The 21,538-nt window shown below is 42.8% G+C and overlaps 1 protein-coding gene across 4 annotated transcripts in view; it reads left to right on the top strand.

Moving 5' to 3' along the window:
* ATF6 (activating transcription factor 6) overlaps positions 1-21,538 on the top strand; it is a 201,151-nt gene that overhangs the window by 137,104 nt on the left and 42,509 nt on the right. For all 4 annotated transcript variants that reach the window (XM_042924741.1, XM_042924742.1, XM_042924740.1 and 1 more), the window contains exon 15: positions 9,948-10,032. In XM_042924741.1, the coding sequence (XP_042780675.1) occupies positions 9,948-10,032 (85 nt within the window). The remainder of the gene's footprint in view (positions 1-9,947; positions 10,033-21,538) is intronic.

Below are 21,538 nucleotides of genomic sequence, written 5' to 3'. Positions count from 1 at the left end.
CTCTTTTTGGTTGGATTTTTGTTTTGTTTTGCTGGGGTTGGTTTTGGCTTTGGGACTAGGGTTTAATTCTATTTTTCAAGGTGCTTCTCTGCCAGAAGTCCACTGGGAGGTCTCCACAGAGGAAGAGACCATGTGTAATTTAAATAACGCTGGGCTTTTTTTTTGCTTGCCCCTTTTTAAGACTGATTTTGACGCAGCGACAAATCAACAAGAAATCCAATTCCCAAACCTCATAAACGTGATAAGTAACGTAAGGCCTTTAATGACATCTCGTGAAGACACCGTAAAGAGAATTATTAAATAAAACAGCAGCAGTGTCCCCTTGCCCCTCCCTCCCCACCCCTCAAACACACACCATAGAGTCACTGCCCCTTCTCTCCCCTGTCACCCAAAGGCAGCAACCCAGGCTAGCCCTCTCTTTCCATCTCTTTTCCACTCTTCCAACTTCCAGGAACTTCTTCCCTGCTAATAACTCATACCTTTTTAAAACCAACTTAACTTTTTTCAGCTCTCCTCTCCATCTGTAACCTCACCCCTACCACACATGCAGTCCAGCAGTACTTAAAAAAAAAATCGAGTAGAAGCTTTGAATATCTGGGCTTCAGTTATTTTTCCTGTCATCTTTTTTTTTTTCTTTTTAAAGGTGTATTTATTTACTTAGAGAGAGAGAGAGAGAGAGAGAGAGAGAGAGAGAGAGAGGGAGAGAGAGAGAGGGAGAGAATGAGAATGAGCTGGGGAGGGGGGGGGGGGAGAGAGAGAGAATCCCAAGCAGACTCCACGCTCAGCAAAGCCTGACTCAGGGCTCAATCCCACAACTGTGAGGTCATGAGCTAAGCTGGAATCAAGAGTCAGACACTCAAATGACTGAGCCACCCAGGTGTCCCCCCCCCCTCCCCTGTTACCTTTTAAATTAAAGAAACTTAAATGTGAGGGAATCTTCTTGGTCGAATTTATAGAGAATATCTCTGACAGTTGGCGGTAACATTTGTGAAAAGGAATAGTGGAGATCATGGTGGAAAAGAGGCCAGATCGGAGGGACTGAAGTATAAAGAGCTTCCATTTCTAGGCTCAGAGTTTGGATCAGTAGTGAGTGCCTGTCACTGTCAGTTTCTTTTATTGAGCGGTGGGACAGTGGCTCTCAGCCATGAGGTCGGATGGAAGAAATGCGGACAACAGTGTCTACATCCATGTCCGTGGTCATCCTACCCAGTACATGTCATCAAGGACTGCCCTGACCTCAAATTTTTTGGTCCGTTTTAAAAAAATTATCAGATACTTATACGTTGCCTGGGTGGCTCAGCCAGTTAAGTGTCCAACTCTTGATTTCGGCTCAGGTCAGGATCTCACGGTTTGTGAGTTCGAGCCCTGCATTGGGCTCTGTGCTGGCAGCGTGGAGCCTGCTTGGGATTCTCTCTCTCTCTCCTTCTCTCTCTCTCTGCCCCTCCCCTGTTCTCTCTCTCTCTCTCTCTCTCAAGATAAATAAACATTTAAAAAATTACCGAATACTTACAATAGTGCTTTTCACTTGCCAGTTACTATTCCAAGTGCTTTCACTTTTTTTGTTATTTTATTTTATATTTGAGCGACTAGGAGCAGGGGAGTGGCAGAGAGAGGTGGAGCTGAAGCTCTGTCAGCACAGAGCCTGATGCGGGGGCTCGAACTCAGGAGCAGTGAGATCGTGCCCTGAGCCGAAGTCGGACACTTAACCGACTGAGCCACCCAAGCACCCCTCCCAAGTGCTCTAAAGTATTATCTTGTTTAACCTTTATAAACGACCGGTGCAGTATGTCTTGCTGTTGTCCTCGTTTTACTGATGAGAAAACTGTGGCACGGGGAGATCAAGGAATTTGCTGTAGGTCCCCCAGCTAGAGATGGGAGTGGTAGAGGCGGGATTCAGACCCAGGCAGTCTTGCCCCAGAGTCCGTGCTCCTAACCTCTGTCGACACCATGCTGGCCAGTGCTTGTGAAAGCAGTGTCATCCAGCTGTCTGCATCAGAATCGCCAGGGATACCTGCACCATTTCGGCCCACCTCAGACTTCCTTTAGGGGGTGGGGACCCTGGTGCCTACATGACGAAGTCCTGTGTGATTCCGATACGTATCCTTTGTTAAGAACTTCTGCTTCAGAAGGACCCACTACTGTCAGTATGTTCACTTCTGATCTTGGCTTCCTGTGGCCAGAAGATTAAATGCTTTCTGAAGGGTACCTGATCATTACAGAACTTAACATTAATACTGTAAGACCTTAGTTTGCCTTTGGAGCCATCCCTACCTGAAATGTAGTTGAAATCCTTTCTTAAACAACACTGGACCAGACACTGAAAACAGTTTTCATTCCTTTTCCACAAATGCATTATATGTCAGAAATTCACTTTAAAAACTGAATGGGGGTGGGGGCGTGCCTGGGTCGCTCAGTCGGTTAAGCGTCTGACTTCGGCTCAGGTCATGATCTCGGTGTCCGTGGGTTTGAGCCCCACGTCGGGCTCTGTGCTGACAGCTCGGAGCCTGGAACCTGCTTTGTCCTGGGTCTCCTTTTGTCTCTGCCCCTCCCCCACTCACTCTCTGTCTCTCTTTCTCTCAAAAATAAATATTAAGAACGGAATGGAAACTGAGAACTTGATGCTCTGTTTGTGATGAGAATGCAGAGAAATGTGCTAGGTTCTGGAAAGTACACCCTTGGTGAGACGAAGGGAGAACTCATCTGAACTCCTGTGGAACAAGTGTGTGAAATAGCACCCCCACCTTCCTTAGCAAGGCTGCAGCTGGAAACTCAGCTTCCCCTGTGGGCCAGTCGTTCAGTTAATAACCCAGGATCTCAAGAGAAAATTTGTCCACGGAAGTAGAAAAATCAGATGATTGCAGATTGTAGTTAAATCTTTAAGAGCTTTAAAAGAAACTTTACAGGGCTTTTTTTTCCCCCCAACTTGGTGGTTTGCCTTGTCCAGACCAATGTTTTCCTAAAAGGTACTTTAGGAAGATTTCATAGTCCTTCCTATTTCTTTGTGTGAAACCCAGATCGAAGTTCCTTTGGAAGGAAGAGCAAGGTCTTTAGTGGAGACTGGAGGACTATCCAGACACAGAATCATGTGGGAGAGAGAACTTTAGGAACATAAAGTAAAGCAGGACGCCCCTCTCCTCCTTCCCTCTAGAAAGTTGTGGCATCATTGATAGGAAGATCCTATTCAGCTAGAATGGTGTCTCCCTTCCCTTGCTGCTGGGATAGTCCACACACACACACACACACACACACACACACGCACACACACACACCATTTGAGACCACTGTTACACAAGTTTACACCATTCTTGTAGTTCCTGCCTAGAACTGTAAAAAATTATTTTTGGGGGGAGGAGGGAAAAGTAAAAAAATATTTTTGTCTCAACCTGACATTCCCCCCATTTTGTACAATGCAAAGTAAAATAATTTTCTTAGATATTGGAGTCGAACTTTTCCTTTGAGGTGTTTCCTTGTAATGTCTCTTCTCAGAGAACTCATTGGCTCAGTTCACTGTAGCCTCCCCCCCCCACCCCCCCCCAGTCTGGCCGCTTTGGTAGCGTATCTGTAGGAGGCGATTTAATCTTTTACAAGTTCACTTCCTACCAGCAGTCCTGAGTAAAGTGGATTTTCTGAAATGAAACATCTTGTAAACATTACGTCCGACAAACTCCTAATGGTTAAACTCTCCATGCATTTAGTGTTTGACCTTTCTCCTTAAGACAATTTTTTGGATGGCCACACTGTTGGCACTCAACAAATGATGATTAATGACAAGTTTGAGGGGTCCTAATTCATTTCCCTAAATCACACACTGTCCAGCTTTTGAAAAAGCTCTGTATTAAGGCTGACAAAGTTTTGAACTTGATTAGCTTGAGTTATGAAATGGAGTAATATGAAATACAGGGTCAAAGACTTGCTGGCCTGATTCCTGTTCAGAGCATATAACCAGCATTTTGTCTAAGAGCTTTCTCTAGGGAAAACAACCCTGACCTGATTTAGAAACACTTTCCCTGCAAACTCTTATTAACAGAAGAATGATTTGGAAACATTCTTTTATCCTTGGGTAAGTATTTACAAGAAAGCATTTTGACCAAGAAACTAAATTAACTCTACTTTTATTTTTTTTAAGTGTTTGTATATTTTGAGAGACATTGAGAGAGCACTTGAGCCAGGGAAGGGCAGAGAGAGAGGAAGAGAGAGAGAATCCCAAGCAGAGCTTGGGCGGTGCCTGACTCGGGGCTCAGAACTCAAGAATTTTGAGATCATGACTTGAGCCAAAATCAGGAGCCAAGAGTTGGACATTCAACCGACTGAGCCATCCAGGTTCCCCCAGATTAACTCTACTTTTAAAAAAGAGGCATATCGGGGCACGTGACTGGTTCAGTCAGTAGAGCATGCAACTCTTGATCCTGGGGTCATGAGTTCGAGCCCCACGTTAGGTCTAAAGTTTAATTAAAAAATTATTTTTTTTTTTAAAGAGGCATATACAGCAACTATTAGGTTGACTTTATGAAATTACTGATGCTCGGCCCACCCACAAAAAAGACGGTTTTGTTGTATGGTACAACCTTACACTTTTTTGTGTGAGTAAAAGGGGAGGTCTCAGTGCGTTCAGCAGGTTCGGGGGCTCCTGCAGAGTTTGATATGAGAACCACATCTTAAAATGAGTTTGTATCTATTAGGATGTCAAGCTGATTTTTCCTTTGGTGACCTTGGCAGCATTTATCGGATTTGAATGTAGTGTCAAAGTTTTCCTCTTGTCAAGTGTAAACCTTGGCTCACTCTTGAGCCATCTGTTGTGCACTCATAGTTTTGATTTATCTTTCCTCTGGCCGACATGCATACGAATGGTGCTGATACAAGCTTAACATTTCCTTTTATTGGTCTGTAATTATATTGCATACATTAGTGGCACAAATATTGCCTTCATATTAGCTATTTATATTAACCATTTCTAGTTTGGGGGTGAGTAATGTACTTTGCTTGTTTTTACGATAACGGGAAGCCCTACATCCTAGACATTTTAATAGACTTTTAAAATGATTACATTCTACTTAGTTTTACTACCTCTATTTTTTTTGGTTGTTGCTGTTGTTGTTACTTTTTTTTTCCCCCCCAGGACATGTCACTGTATGTGTCTGTATATATTTTTTTAAATGTTTATTTATTTTTGAGACAGAGAGAGATAGAGCATGAACGGGGGAGGGTCAGAGAGAGAGGGAGACACAGAATCCGAAGCAGGCTCCAGGCTCCAAGCTGTCAGCACAGAGCCTGACATGGGGCTCGAATCCACGAACCGCGAGATCGTGACCTGAGCCGAAGTCGGACGCTTAACCGACTGAGCCACCCAGGTGCCCCATGTGTCTGTATATTTTAATGATTTCAAATTTCTTACCTTTGCTTTTTAATTGTTTTAATATATGGACACATCTGATTTCCAGTCAACAGTCAATACAGCTCTTAGAAAACAACACACATTCAGAATGTTTGACTTGGGTAAATTGCTTTGAAAGGCCTGCTTCGGCCCTCCTGTTTCCAAGCTTTGATATGCTTGTCTCTTTGGTAACTTGAAGGAGACTTGGTGAGGTGAGCCAGGGAGAGTGATAGTGGAAAACAAAAGCTCCCCAGGGAGGAGGAGAACATAGATTAGAAAAAATTTAATACGAAGCTATTTTTGAAATGAGGATGGATGCTGTTGTTAGTTTTGATCTGGTTTTAACTGTTTATATTGGAAAACCAAGCCCATCTCTGGAATCCAGTGGACACAGACCAAACATAAAATGTTAAGGGGCCGTTGTTGTCAGCATGAGCCTGACATGCAAAATTTGACTAATTGAGGCCCATGTTGATCCAAGGAAAAGATGGTCGGTGTCATGGTGCAGCCCCTTGCTGATGGTTTCTCTCATCCCCAGGAAACATCGTTGGATATCAAATACATTTCCTTTCTATCAAGGAGAAGGGGCTCCAACCTTAGGTCAGAGTTTCCTAATACAAGAGAAGCTGTCTTACCTCATACAACAGAGACTAGTGGATGATCTGTGAGCTAACAAAATTGGTTAAAGCAGGAGATTGTTCAAATGTATATTTTACGTTGGTTTCATTGAATTATATAAATGTGGACTTGTTTGCCAAGTTCTGATGTAGGGCCAACACCTTTTCTTTTCTGATCCACGAGAGCCCCATATCACCTTTCTTGTATAAACTGCACTCAGTGCATCAACCATAATTTCCAGGGTCAGTTACAATTCCTTTCAGTTAGAATAAGAACTTAAAGGTACTTTTGAAGCAATCTGAATGCAGACTGGTATGGTTTTTTTTTTCCCAGTCTTTTATGGTTGTCTTACAGTGAGTGGATTTTTTAAGCTGTTTACTTTTATTAAATCTTGTTCTCCTTTTCACACCTTTTTAAAAATCAATTTCTGTATTTTTTTAAATTACACAATTACACTAACAAACACAATTTTAAAAAAATTGTAATGTTCATTTATTTTTGAGAGAGAGACAGAGTGTGAGTGGGGGAGGAGCAGAGAGAGAGGGAGACACAGAACTCAAAGCAGGCTCCAGGCTCTGAGCTGTCAGCACAGAGCCCGATGCGAGGCTTGAACTCATGAACTGCGCGATCACGACTCGAGCCGAAGTCGGACGCTTACCGACTGAGCCACCCAGGCGCCCCTACACTAACAAATACAATTAGCAAAAGTAGTTGTGGAAAAAAAAAAAACACAGCTAGTTATGAATGTTCAGTAGTACCATGGGCATCAGCCAGTATGTTTTAGAAAGGAGTAAGGTCATTTAATCTCGGCTGTCAGTTTAAATTGAGGTCAATTTTGACTCTGCACAGACATGTAGAATCAACGTTTGAGAACACTTAGTACTACGACCTTAATTTTATTGTGAATTACCATTGTAACCTTCAGCAGAGCAAATGTGGTTCTGTTCTTTTGGTAAGTTAGTCTCCAATGCTTTAGCCCTCTTAAAAAGAGAAGAAACATAACTTTGGATGCTGCGTTATACACTAATATTTTGGTTTTCTTCTAACAAAGTGCTTGGAAAAGGGAACCGGGAGAATTGTCATGAAAATAGCATATTTTCTCATGCACGATATTGCGTAACATCGGAAAACTGATGCTTTATTCTCACAGTCAAATGTTTTGGTGTTTTCCCACCAGCGTTTCTCTGACTTCTTCTGGGAATAAAAATAACAATGTGTTGATGATAATATCTGTCCACAAAGTTTCCTCCCCAAAGATGCCCCGTGGTAGCTCAGTCCTTGTAGAAGCTTTTCAGGAGTGTGGTTGAAGATATCCTAAAATTAGTAACAGTGCCAAAATAAAGCTCTTTTGTTCCTGAAAATGTCATTGATAAAATTAATGATATGCTAATTAAAAAAGAGTGGGATGAACACAGCTGGGGAGAAAAAAGTGATTGAGAATCACTGTTGTGTCAAGGGCATTTAGTTTGAGGAAGAGAAAGTAAATGTGAAATGAAATAACAACACTCTCCCAGACGTGTGTGTGTCTACATTATTTTTTAATATAAGCACCGTTGGGATTTGTACTATACCAGCTTTGATTCCCTGTGGGACACAAAAACTTGAACTTGATAGATGCCCTCCCCCATTTGCAAACTTTAATAATTAGAGGTAAGGCTGGTGAACTGTAATAACTGTTACGCATTCAAGATGTGATTCTTCTTTTTCATAAATAATAATGTGTTTTTTGGCCTCCTCCTGCAAAAGTAACTACTTTGAAATTTAATGAAGAAAGAAAGCGGGAGACATTATGTTCAGAAGATCACGTTTAAAAACAATGTTTAGTATGGCATCTAGATTTGAGCCGGAAACTCAGATTTAAGTCTGAGCCTGACCTTAACCCATGGCCAGTGGAATCTGAGCGTGTTTATTTTTATAGTCGCTTTAATTTGGGGCTTGCGAGTTTGTTGGTTTGTTTTCTCATTCGATTTTGGGGGCCCTGAAGCAGTGTTTTAATTATAGGAATTATCGTATTTATAATTTCCATGGCATGAAGATCCGCAAAGTTTTTTTTTCTTGGCTATATTATGTTATCTTACCCAGAAATGTGTGATCTTTGTGTCTAACAATGCACTTAAAAAAAAAAAAAAAAGAAAAAAATCCCCCATGCTGCCGCTGCCGTGTTGGAATCCAGCAGAACAGCTTCACTCATCTTTACCCTGCTTTAAAAAAAAAAAACAAATAACTGTTCTCACAGAAATGTTGCCTTGAGTTCAACAAAGTACAAGCAGTTACTGGAAACGTGTTCTGGACAGCTCTGTTCATGTGTGTTCATTTCAATTTGATTTTTGCATTCTAGATTTTTTTTTTCCCCTTAGCTTTGCTGATCATTTCATTTCATAATCACACTGACCCTTGAACCAAGTTGCACCGAATTTTTGTCACCCTCCGCTCTGTTCAGTCCTGCTTGTAGTCTTACGTCACCCGAACGAGTGATGAAGCGAGGGGGCAGAGGAGCAGGAGAAGGAAATGAGGGTTGAGTAGCAGGGTCGGCTCTGTGCTCCCTGAAGTGGAAACATTAATGTACGTTGTTGTCTTTTCTCTTTTTTCCTTTTGCTGTGACAATTCCTGTTTTTGCTAGGAAAAAGGAGTTATCGATGTTCAAACAATAGTTAATATTAGAGTCCTCCGTCTTTTATAGTCTACTTCAGGATACCTGCGGAGGTGCATCCCTCTTTCAAAACACACACACCCCCTCTTGTTTGAAGCCAGACTCCTCTTGGCGTATTCGTACTTTGAGTATTTGTGTGGTTGGAAACCAGAAACTTCAGATGCCACGGGTCACTTATAGATGATCAGAAGTTGGCAGTATAATATTTGGAACTTTAAAATTGTGCTACACGTGCATCTATAATTTTCTTTTACTCTTCCACTGGACTGAATACTTTTTAAGGGCAAAAACTATACATCTTCTTTGTTACGTACCTGTTACTTACCCGAAGAAGTCTAATACTTGGTTGTTTCAAAGGGAAAAGGGGAGGCTAAGCAGGCAAGACTCCAGGCTCTAGCCTTAACACCAATCAGAATCTCTATCTTATGTGTTGGTAGTTTTGGATTGGGACTTGTGGGGCGGGGGGGTGGGGGGGGGTGGAAATGTCCCTCTTCTTTAAAAAAAAAAAAAGGGAAGATGATTCTATTGAGTAGATTAATTTCAGGATCTTGTGATTCTACCTCGTCTAGCTCCCTCATTTTACTAGAATTAAAATCCTTCTGTTCTGGGCGTCTGGGTGGCTCAGTTGGTTGAGTGTCCGACTCTTGATTTCGGCTCATGTTATGATCCCAGGGCCATGGGATTGAGCCCTGCCTCAGGCTCCACACTTAGCGAGGATTCTCTCTCTCTCTCTCTCTCTCTCTCTCTCTCTCTCTCTCTCTCTCTCCCCCTCTCCCTCTCCCTCTCTGCCTCTCCCTCTCCCTCTCCCTCTCCCTCTCCCTCTCTGCCTCTCCCTCTCCCTCTCCGCCTCTCCCTCTCCGCCTCTCCCTCTCCCTCTCCCTCTCCCTCTCCCTCTCCCTCTCCCTCTCCGTCTTCCCTCTTTCCCTCTTCCCTCTCCCTCTCCCCATCTCCCCTGCTCAAGCTGTCTCTCTTTCTCTCTGAAATAAAATGAAAAATTAAAAAAATCCCTCCATTCTGACTCCTTGACCAATCCTCTGTGTGGTACAGCACAGCATGTATGTTATTAGAATGTGTGAGTATTCCAAGACTACTACTTAGCACCTGGTAATGATAGACACTCCGTAAATGTTTGTTGCATTGTGAGTAAATGAATCATAAGATGATTTGTAGTTAATTACCTCTCTGCCAAGTTAAAAAAGGTCATTTTTTATGATCCCAATGAAACGTTGGCATGTTAGAAACTCTTGACTTTGGCCTGTTATAGGACTAAGCCAGTTGTTACAACAGATTGTTTTTTGTTATTCTTAGGATCACCTGCTGTTACCAGCTACCACCCATAACAAGACCACAAGACCAAAGATGTCAATTGTATTACCAGCAATAAACATAAATGGTAAGTTGAAGTTTTGGTTTAATAACAACATGAGATTGCTTTACTTAACCAATATTCTCTGGATTAACTAAAAGACATTTAAAATGTTTGGTTGGTCATATCCCTGCATTAATTTTGAAACATTTTCCACTGTTTTTACAAAATACTAGTTTTAAATTCCTATACTCTTTCTGAAAATAACTCTTTTAAAAAGTAAAAGGTTTCATTTAGAGTTACTTTTAAAATTACTGTAGTTTTAAGAGAAAAAAATTCATTCTCTTACTTACAAAATTGGAAAAGTTAGCATCTTGACTGCTCTACAGACTTATTTTCTGTGACCTTTCTAGTTATACACATAGTATAAGAGGCCTCTGCCGGCTTCTGAGAGTGAACTTGTAAGTTGGGTTTTAGGAACTCCGAGCAGTTTCTTGTATTATATAAATGGTGACATGATTCCCAGACCAAACATCAGAAGCCTATTTATGTTTAGTCCATAATACTGATGAATTTGATTTCAATAGTGTCACGATTGCATTTTGTTTTCCTACCAGTGCTGGGTATTACCGAAAACACAAATAATGTTGTGACACCTTGGTATCATCTAAAGATGTTAAGGCATCTTGCTCATAATCTAGAAAAAAGAAAAAAGAAAAGAAAAAAGCCCAGAAATCACTGTGGTCCAAAGAGAAAGTCCCATAAGGAATATACGAAGTACTAAAGAAATTTAGTAAAGGAGAGATTATTTCCAGCTGGGCTCTTCATGGAAAAGAGAAAGAGCTTACTCCCAATGCCAGCTGTGTGTTGTAAATGAGCACAGTGTATATCGTTGACTAATTGCTTTCTCTGACACATCATATTAGGGCTCTAATGAAACCGGGGGGACTGGCCATCCTTCTCAAGTCCATTTCTCCGATGTAATGGAACTACCCGTACTTTTTCTGTCTAGGAGTAGGAACCTCACGGTTTATGCGTAAGCCAAAAATGAAAAGCTCCTGGAACTAACCTGTAGTTGAGCTAGTTCGCATTCTGAGTGATGGTCATAGTTAAACCACCACATACAATTATTAAAAAACAAAACGAAACAAAACAAAAATCACTGGGATTCTAGATAAATTCCAGTAAGATTTAGTCTTGGAGAAAAAGTATTAGATATTATTAGATATCTATATTATTAGATATCTATATCTATATATCTGACCGCTTATTAGAAATGCTCAGGAGGCAGCTTTGTAGATATAAAAGAAAAACTTTGCTTTGCTAATGTCTAAAAGCATTATGACATTTTCTTAGTCTTACAAAGACATTAGAACAAATTTTTAAAAAACAAACAAACCGTAACACCGAGAACCTCTCTTCCTTCAGTAAAGACACACCTCCAAAGCTTTCATGGAGCAGTCCTACAACTACTTCAAGAAGAACAGTACATTCCAAAGAATATGTTTACACTCGAAGAAGATGTTTAGGAAGTAATCGTCTATTCTTATTTCATGGGTACCTAGGTTTCTGTGCTTTGAACCATGATAGATTTAAGTTCTGGTCAGCTCATGCTCAGAAAGGCTGTTATCTAAGCTTCAAAAGACAGAATTCACGAAATCTTGTTCTGATATTATGTTCTTATGCAAGAGAATGCCCGGTGTCATTTTTATAACAGTGAGCTATCCATAGTTATTAAGCCAAAAACAATAAGATGCTGTTCCACTCTGTTTATCTTGGCCCGGGGACCAGTTTTTGCAAATGAGCCTTTCATGGGTTTAAAGAATACAATCACTTAGGGGATCATTTCCTTTTTAATCTGGCTTGGATTTCTTGGTAAATAGATTCAGTTTTTTCCTTTTTAGAGTACAGTAAACCATTTGAAAAGTTAAGATTCAAATTCAAGAGATACTGGTTGAATGTATAGCATGTGCTAAGTACCGTGTGGCGTCCTCGGGCTCTGTTCTGAACGGTCCCTTCACTGTTTGCTCTGGGGATCCGTCTCACGTTAGAATCTGATTTTGCGTCTTCCCCCCAGGTGCCTGTGAGCCTGCAGGTGGGGTGGGTGTATCCTTGCTCCCCGCGGCAACTTCCACATCATCTCTCCTCCTTTCCCCCTCGGTCCCCCTGACATCTTAAACTGCATAAAATCAGGCTTTGCTCCTCTGACCCCTGTTTGTTGCCGTCCTCCCCCACCATCGCTGATGACTCACCGTCACTGCTTCTGCTAGCTCTCTGTACAGCTTCAGCATCCGCACAGAGGATTCATCCAGCACCCCCGCCTCTTTGGACCCAGTTCCCAGCCATATGGTCATACTCTAGACCTCATCACCGTCACTGATGCACTGACCGCCCTTGAAAACCCATCTCCAAGCATCCCACTCCTCCCACTGCCCTGCGTGGCTGGGCAGGGCAGTTCGTTCTTCCGTAGCTCGGCCGCCTCATCGGCGAAAGGAGAGATGCCTTGTACCTTTATCTTGAGTTGGCGAGAGAACGAAATGAGCGAAGGCGCTGTAAATAGCGCCTGGGCTCTTGTCCGGCTCTTGTCCGCCTGGCCGCGCGTGCCCCTGGGTCACGGTCGTCGTTGTCACGCTCACCGTCACGGGAGGGGCTTCCCTCCTTTTGGATCCCGCGTCGCGGCCCCTCTCGCGATTTCAGACCCTTGGCCTCTGCACCGACACTTCCCGTCCTGCGCCGTCAGCGTCTTCTCCGCCCCATCGCTACGCACGGCGTGTTAATACCGCCCGGGTGTGGGGCGGCCCTCCCAGCGCCCAGGTTCCCTGTGGCCCTTCAGAGAAACACTCTTGGAAGGGTTTGCTCGTCTCTGGCTCTGTCCTCCACACTCACGTTGTGGGGTTTTTTTCTGAACCGTTTTGAGACCGCATTGCAGACACTCTTACGTTTTACCCCCGAATGCTTGAATATGCATCTGCTAAGCAGGGGGTATTCGACATAAACACAGGAAAGTGAGTACACTTAAAAAAAAAAGTTTGGGGCACCTGGGTGGCTCAGTCGGTGGAGCATCCGACTTCGGCTCAGGTTATGGTCTTGCGGTTCGTGAGTTTGGGCCCCACGTCTGGCTCGCTGCTGTCAGCCCAGACCCCGCCCCTTCCCTGCTCACGCTCTTTCTGTCTCAAATATAAGTAAGCATTAAAAAAATAAGTTTAGGGGTGCTTGGGTGGCTCAGTCGGTGGAGCATCCCACTTGGGCTCCAGCCGTGATCTCACGGTTCATGAGTTCGAGCCTGGTGTCAGACTCTGGGCTGACGGCCCGGAGCCTGGAGCCTGCTTCAGATTCTGTGTCTCCCTCGCTCTCTGCCCCTTCCCGATTCATACTCTCTTTCCCTCTCTCTCTCTCTCTCTCTCTCAAAAATAAATAAACATGAAAAAAATAAGTTTAGTGTTGATACTATACAGTGTAACATATAGTCCACTCGCATTTCCAGTTTGCCCCCAAAATACTCCTCACAGCTTCTCGTGGGGAGGGATTCAGAATCCAGACACCATATATTACCCCCACTTGTCACCCCTCTTTAGCACCTTTTCCTCTAGAACCCTTGCCTTTAAAAACAGAATTGGTCTTTCGTGACGTATACACCTTTTAGAAACCAGAGTTATTAAAGTATAACGTCCATACAATAAAAACTAACAATTTTATGTGTACAGGTTAACGAGTTTTGACAAATGTAAACGGTCGTGAAACCACCACTCAATCATGATACAAACGTTTTCCTTACTTCAGAATGTCTCCTTGTACCCCCTTCGCAGTCATTCCCCTGAAGTCCGTTTTTTGACATTCCTTCCTCTTGAAACGCTTCATTTTACGTGCTCTCATGAAACCCTGGCTCGTCTAGTTTTCCTTCTGTGTCTCCTTCTCAGTCAGCTTAGCCAGCCTCTCTGTGAGGACAGCACGTTTGTCTGTCATGTTATGTTTGCCAATTACAACCCGGCACCTACCACAACGTCTGGTGCGTAAGAAAATTGCAAGACGAGGCACTTTGATCTGTGCTAATTCAGGTAATGCTCACCTGCCAGCTAAGTATTATCCTCCTTTCATCGCTGAAGACGGTAAAGCTCAACCAAGTAATTTGTACTGCTTGTACAGCCACTGCATCCCCGAGAGCCAAGAGCCAAGAGCCAGGATTTAAATAGCATATAGAATACAACCTGATTAATGAGAATGTTGTTATTTCAGTGTTAAAGACAGATATGTGAATATCACAAATGTTTGGGATTCCAGAATTTAAGGTAGATTTTTATACCACTTTATCCCTTAGGGGGTAAGGCTGTGCACATTCGGTGAGCGCAATGTAATGCAGTGTGATTCGTGTGTTTTGAATTTGATAGGCTCACGCTTGTTGAATGACAGATTAATTAAGTAAGGTAAATGCTATTTGGTCATTACTTTGTGGTCACTTGAAAGATTTTACTATTCTAATTCTTCACGTGATTAAAAACAGTTGGCAAGCACGGTTTTTCCAATCTTTTCAAATGCAAATTAATTTAAATGTGTACTTAGTTAACCTTTCTACCACGTTGGTCGAGATTTGGAATTCACGGTAAAGAGTGAATTGAAATTATTAACCTCCTTTTCAGTGCTTGTTGTACAAAGGAAAATGCATGCAAAAAATGGAAGGGGACGCCTGGGTGGCTCAGTCGGTTGAGCGTCCGACTTCGGCTCAGGTCGTGATCTCGCGGTCTGTGAGTTCGAGCCCCGCGTCGGGCTCTGTGCTGACAGCTCAGAGCCTGGAGCCTGTTTCAAATTCTGTGTCTCCCTCTCTCTGACCCTCCCCCGTTCATGCTGTGCCTCTCTCTGTCTCAAAAAAAAAAAATGTTAAAAAAAAAAAAATTGAAGTACAGAACTCTCCAAGATCCGTAAATTGTCTTTCTTTGGCCTTATTGCGGGTATGAATTTGTATCACTTACAATCTGAAGAGTGTAAGTTATGTGCACACAGAAACATTCGGGCACCATTTGGAAGAGCAGAGGCATAGTGAGGACATCTCTAACATTAAAGTTTTTCATCCTGAGCAGTGTAAGGGCTTGAGAAATTTGAATGAAAGATATTTTCCACCATTTCTGAGTTCAGAAGTTACATGTAACTTGCGAAGGAACATGAGTTGTGGGCTTGATCCCTCTCGCTGACTCAAGTGGTGCCTGAGGCTTTGGAGAGGGTGATAGAAGGCATAAAATCAAATTTTGTTGAGCCGTTGGTTTATGTCGTATCCTGGACAGGGATATTTGGGAAGAGGAATTTGCTTTTCCAATTTTGGCAAAGTAAATTAGATTCCGAAGTCAATATCGGGTCTTAAACCATAACGTATAATGATTCTACTTTGTGGTTTTGAGCTGTAGAAAAAAGTCTATACAAGAAATAGCTAAAGAGACTGGGATATGGGTGTGAAACTAATGCCGTTTAGAAAATAGCAGTTACATCATTCTGTTTTCTATGCCAGTTTAATTTTTGTAATTTACTTCATTTTGCAATCCCTTTCGTTACTGAATTTCCTTTGTCTCGTATGACCTTTGAAAACAGGTTAGTAAAGCTGTAAGAAAGGCTGTCTTTGAGGGAATTCTTCACCCTGAAAATTATTAAAGTAAAATAAAATGCTAGGTATGCTTTAAAAACGCTTTTAAAAAATGATTGCAGATGGTTGGCAGGGCAGTGGATGATAAATTAAAGGCTATTGCTATTTTTAAAGAAAGGATTCTGGAAGTTTTCCTTATACTATAAGTCAACATTTCCTGCTTTTAAATGATTTCCACTTATGTTGTGGTAAAACTGTTCATTTCCTTTCTTTCTTTCTTTCTTCATAAGTAACTCAACAAAATAGACCATAGTAGAGATCTTGTTTTTAATGGTAGCTGCTTTGTAAGTATCTTTCACAGAGAATGAACACTGCCATTAGCAAACAGGTTCCATAATGTGACCACCATTTTCACTGATTGGGTTTTACTGTTCTCCTGCCCTCTGTGTGTCATATACCTAAGTTAGTGTCATACCTGAGTAATAAAGAGAAAACTCTAACTCAGATCCTACCCTGTCCTTAGTAAGGGTTCACGTAGATGAACAAATGACTATAAGGCTAAGCTGTATTTATATTTAATCTCGAAGTAATTTCCACGTGAAGAAAATTGAGAAGAACTTACTAGCAATGAAACACCTTTTTAGTTGAAGAGGACGTAATAGAAGGGCAGGAAGAAAACCAACTAAATAAATGTGTTGGTTCTAATAATAAGAGAATGTTGATACAACTGCTTTTGATGATCACCGGTTTCATAAAACTGTGATCCCAAAGAAAATGTATTTGGAAACTGGCCTATTTAGACATGTTCTACACAAGCAGTCTGGTTGTCCAAGAGAACTGTGCCTGAAAGTTGTGCCTTTTACTCTTATAAGTCCATTTTTTTTTCTTAAAGGTCTGCAAATTACCTACTTTCCTAAAATACATTTGCAAGCTTGCATTTTCTTTGCAATTTATTCCATGTCAGTGTTCTATAATTGTGTCCAGACAGTTGAGTGGAGTCTTCTCTTCATACCATGTTTTAAATTTTTTAAAGATGCACAAATATTTGACTTTTGATTCACTACTGAGACCAGTAGCAAAAATTCCCACACTGAGAATTTCTACTGAGAAAGGGAGAAAAATGACACTACTCACCCGGAAAAAAGATTGTTTTCTTTCAGGGTATATCTGTAGATCTATTAATTATGTGTAACTGGCAGTAAAATGATGAGTGTTAATATTCACTATACTGGCTATGATAAACAATACCTTCATAAAGACCTAAGTTTTCACTTTAATTCCTCGGATTCAATTGGCAGTTTCCTAGTGGAAGATAATCACGTATGCAAAGCAGAATATGACTCAAATTGTCTTTAGAATGTAGTAAAATTTGGCTCATTTCCTTAGGTCCCTTTTTAGCCATGCTAAATCACCAGCTAGGCCTAGACCAACAGTGGTGATTTAGATCAGTTCTAAACCAGAAACAACATGCTGATTAATATTTTAAGAGAAATCAGTTAAGTACCGGCTAGTTATAAATCGTAACGCTTCTGGCATAGGATAAAAAATTCGAAGAATATATGAGAGGTGATAGAATCTTGGTGACTAACCTCGCTTGGTACCTTGGAAAGCAAAACTTGAACTGGACTGGAAAGGAAACTTAGAGTAGGATAAGGAGAGGAATATGTATTTACATAAGGACTGCATTTAGCTGTAAGTAACAGAAAACCTTAACTAAGCATTGGCTTAAATAAATTGGATTCATTTTTTCTTCTATATTAAGAAGTCCACAGCAACGAACCGGTCTAGTTGCCAGTGTTGGTTCAACAATTTAAGGATGCTAGGACTAAGGTTGCCGCAGTTCTCTCGGCCTTTCCCAGATGTCCTCAAAGTGGCTGCTGCGGCTCAAGCCATCGCATCTGCATTCCAGGCAGGAAAAAGGAGGAGGGCATGGCATCTTTCAGGAAAGCAAACATTGTCCAGACATTTCTAGCAGACTTCACTTATGTCTCATGGGACATAAACTGGCTCACGTGCTTATGCCTAACTTCAAGGGAGGCTCAGAAATACAGTGTTTTAGCCAGGCACACTGTGATCGGAAAAAAACACGTGGACTTCTCTTAGCATGGAAGAAACGGATACCGAGTGGACAGCTCAGCAGCAGCTGCTTGCCGCGGCACTTCGTCATGTGCTCGGTTGAGACTGAGGAAAGCCTCTGGGAGGAGACGGGAAAGAGAGGACGCGTGTTGAAGAGAGTGAGAAATAGTGTTTACTGCCTGAGACGCAGCTATATGATTGAGGCCATTAATGAGTGAAGGAAATGACTGACAGCTCTCCAACATAAAAATTACACCGCGAAAGCTCTATTAAGAGATGGCTGATCGGGCTGAGGTCTGTAAACGAAAACAAAAAGTTAGGAGGCAAGGTGAGCTGGGATGCATTGCAACAGTGTTGGGGTGAGGTTGTTAAAGGCCTGGGATGGAGAGAAAGGAAAAATGTCCAAAGACATTGCAAAGGAAAAGTCTATTGCGCTTGGCGGCTGAAGGAGGGAGAAGGAGAAGCTGATTCCGTGATTCTGGAATAGCCGTCCTGTGGCTGTTTCTTGCCACCCTCATTTCCTCTGGTTGAAGTCATCAGGGCCTCCGTGTTTAACTGCTCCCAAACCGTTCGGTTATCCCCACTTGGCATAGCCTCTTCTGAGCCCTCTTGTACAAAGTAAGTCTGGAAGTAGATTTGGGGAATGGGGAAAAGAAGGTGAATGCTGGACCTGCCTTTCTGTACTTGAATGCCTCTCACTTTGTTGAGAGTGATGTTGCTTTGAAGACTTACTGGCAGTTGCACAGGTAAATTTTTTTTTCAGGAGTAGTTTGTCTTTTCTGTATTTGATTTGCTAATCAACTTTTTAATGTGTGGGGACGTTTGCGAGTCTCCAGAGATTTACATCGGATCGGCTTGCGCTGCGCCTTCTCGGATATTCGTACTTCTTTTCTTTCTTCACCCGGAGGGGCCAGTTCCCGAGACCCCTGCACCTCGCCGACCTTCCGAGTCCCATCAACTTTCACTGAGGCCACTTTCCCTCTGTCTCCCTTGCGGCGAAAATCTGTTTCTACTCAAACAGATGGTTTAGCTTTTGACTAATAAAAGCTAGAGATCAGCATCTATTTGAGCCAACAAAGTTGGTTTGAGCTTCCTACTACTGACTGTTCAAAATCTGAATCATTTCTTTATTTTAACATGTTGAGGTCCTCAGATTGGATTTTTCTTTGTGCTGGAACATCAAGGGTCTTACTGTAGTGAGTCGGAAGATTGAACCATCTCACATCATCTCCAGTTTCTGTCTTTCCGAAGAACTACTTAAGCTCAGGGCTCAAGTCCTCGGTTCCTTCTCTTCTGCCATGATAGCAGCTGGAAACAGTAGGGATCCTAACTTTCTGTGGAGCATGACAGATAATTTCTTTGTTATTTAAGACACAGCTGGGGACGGATGCTAGGCCAGCATCATCTCAGGGATATACGTGTCACAGACGCTGTCATTCTGTCCACATTGGAGAATGCTCCTTTTCTTGGGCTTTTACAAGTAAAGGTTAAAGCATCCTCAGAAATCTAGGTTTTTCTGAATCTAGAATGTTGCAGCTGACAATATGGATACGGATCGTTAAAACTTTCGCTTTGGGAATCTTGAGCGAATCAGACAAGAATTGCCTTTGGACTTACCCGAATATCCGTAGAGATATTTTCTTCCATATTTATTACAGATTTTACGATCCGAGACAATCGCGTGCCTTAAACATAAGATTTAGATTAAATAATGAGGCAAATGTGAACCGTAGGATAGTTTGTTGCTAGGAGCGGAGTTGTTAGGGGGACCGTACTGTTATTTTGAGGATGTCTAAAGCCCATCGCTTTGTTTTCATCTTATTTACCATACAGGACAGGACCTTGTGGGAAATGCGGTCCACTTGGTATCACTACAGTAGAGATTAGGACGAGGAAAGACTCATTAATATTCATGTTGTCCAGCCATGAAGTACCAGGGTTAAAAGGCGTCCAGGGTAACTCCCTTCCGGTGTTAGGATTTTCTCCTGCGACACTTCGCTCCGTGGCCGGCCACTTTAGATGCGGTCCCCTCCGAGGATGCAGACTGCCTGCTTTAAATAGCTCTGGCGATTTGGAGATTGTTCCTCTTCTGTCTCTTCCTTCCTGTACCTACAAATCCACAGGATTATATATAAAACTAGTCTTTCTTCCACACGACAGACCTTCAGCTACTTGCAGTCCGCAGATTTCCTCTGAGGCTTCAGACACCAAGGCCTTCCAGTTGTCAGAAGCTGCTCTTGTGACCTGGGTTCCGGGTGTCTCAGTCCTGGGTGGGTTCAGGTTTCCCACCTCTGAAGGAGGGCTGTGAATCCTGAACATAATGGAGTATCCCCAAAGTCTGTGGACTGTATTTCAGTTGGGGACAGCAAAGTGTTTTTCCCGGTTACACTGTGGGTTTGGTCAGTCCTAGTCCATGGCTCCTTTCACGTATATGACCACCAACCCGTGTCTCTTCCATTTTGCTTGCTGATTTTGATTTTTGGGCCATTTTTTTATCCTGATTTAACATCTTTTTGATAAAGTTTTTTTTCTTTTTTTTTCTTAAATCCCTTAAACATTCCGGGAAAGCTTTTCTGAGCCCACAGAACGGGTTTGGTGCCCCTCCCCCACCTCCACTGCCCCGAATACTCTGAACTCTTTATTTGTGTAACATTCATATGATTTATCATCAGTAGCTTATTGTCTAACTTCACTGCTAAACTGTAGGCTCTTCAAGGTTAGGGACCCTATTTGTTTAATGTTTTTCGTTAGTCCTAGTGCCTCCTGAAAAACATGTGCCTAACACACAGTAGGTGCTCATCAAAATGGGTTGGATTGAGTTAAATGTGTACAGCCTCTTTGTCATTGGTGTCTAGGAAACGATACCATTTCTTCATACCAGGTACTGCCATTTGTATCCAAGAAAAAAAATTTAATTAAATAAACAAATACACATACACAGAGTGATCTTTGAACTGAATCCTGAAGGATTCATAGGATCGGCCACGTGTGGGGGACGTTCTGGGGACAGTGGATATCAGAGAAAGAAAACTAGTTAGCCTGCATGGGAGATTAAAGTAGGATTTAAGTGCCTGGGCCTTGAAGTGCAGAGGAAGCCAGAGAGGCCAGCAGGGTTCGGTTCACAAAGGCCTGGAGGACAAGATGTGGAGTTTTGGGTAATAGGGATCTACTAAAAAGATTTGGGGCAGAGGAGAGGCACCAGTAGAATCATGTTTCAGATACTTCCCTGACAGCAAGGATGGATTGGGGGGGTGGGGGTGATACTTTTACAGAAGCAACAGTTAGAAAGTTACAATCATCTAGGCAAGAAACAGCAGTTTGAACACACACACAGATTACGTCACAGTTTCTGGGGGCCAGGGATGTGGGAGCGCCCTAGCGGGGTGCATGTGGCTCTAGGTCCCTCGTGGGGTTGTAGTCAGGCTGTGGGTAGAGCCGAAGGTTTGACGGGCGCTGACAGATCTGTTCCCAAGCTCACTCGACTGTCGGCAGCCCGCTTCAGCTCCTCACCAGGAGGGCCTCTTCCTGGGGCTTCCCCGGAGCAACTGATCCGCGATCCAAGAGGGCAAGAGAGTGAGAGACTGAGAGAGCTCCTCAAACAGAAGCCAGTCGTTTAAACCTGGTCTCGGAAGTGACACGCCGTCTCTTCTCCGCGTGCTGTAGATTACACGGACTGAACCTGGCACGTCGGAGGAGGGGCTGCACCAGGGTGCGAACACCTCGAGGTGGGGCTTAGGGGCGGAGGGAGCATCTCGGGCCGCTTACCATGCTGGCTTGTCACAGTGTACAGAGAGTGAGTCCAGAAGTCGGGAATATCGTGGGGTTTTATGGAGACAAAAGGACAGAATACCTCACCTCGAATCTAGCCTGTTCATCGTTTCTCCCAGCCCATGACTGCCTAGTGCACTTGCTTGACTGGAAGGTCTGATCATGGCGCCCCCACTGTGAGTG

The sequence above is a fragment of the Panthera leo genome, chromosome F3, assembly GCF_018350215.1.
Source record: "Panthera leo isolate Ple1 chromosome F3, P.leo_Ple1_pat1.1, whole genome shotgun sequence".
NCBI lineage: Eukaryota > Metazoa > Chordata > Mammalia > Carnivora > Felidae > Panthera > Panthera leo.
The sequence above is the reverse complement of the archived record's forward strand: the minus strand, read 5'-3'. Positions and strand labels throughout refer to the sequence as shown.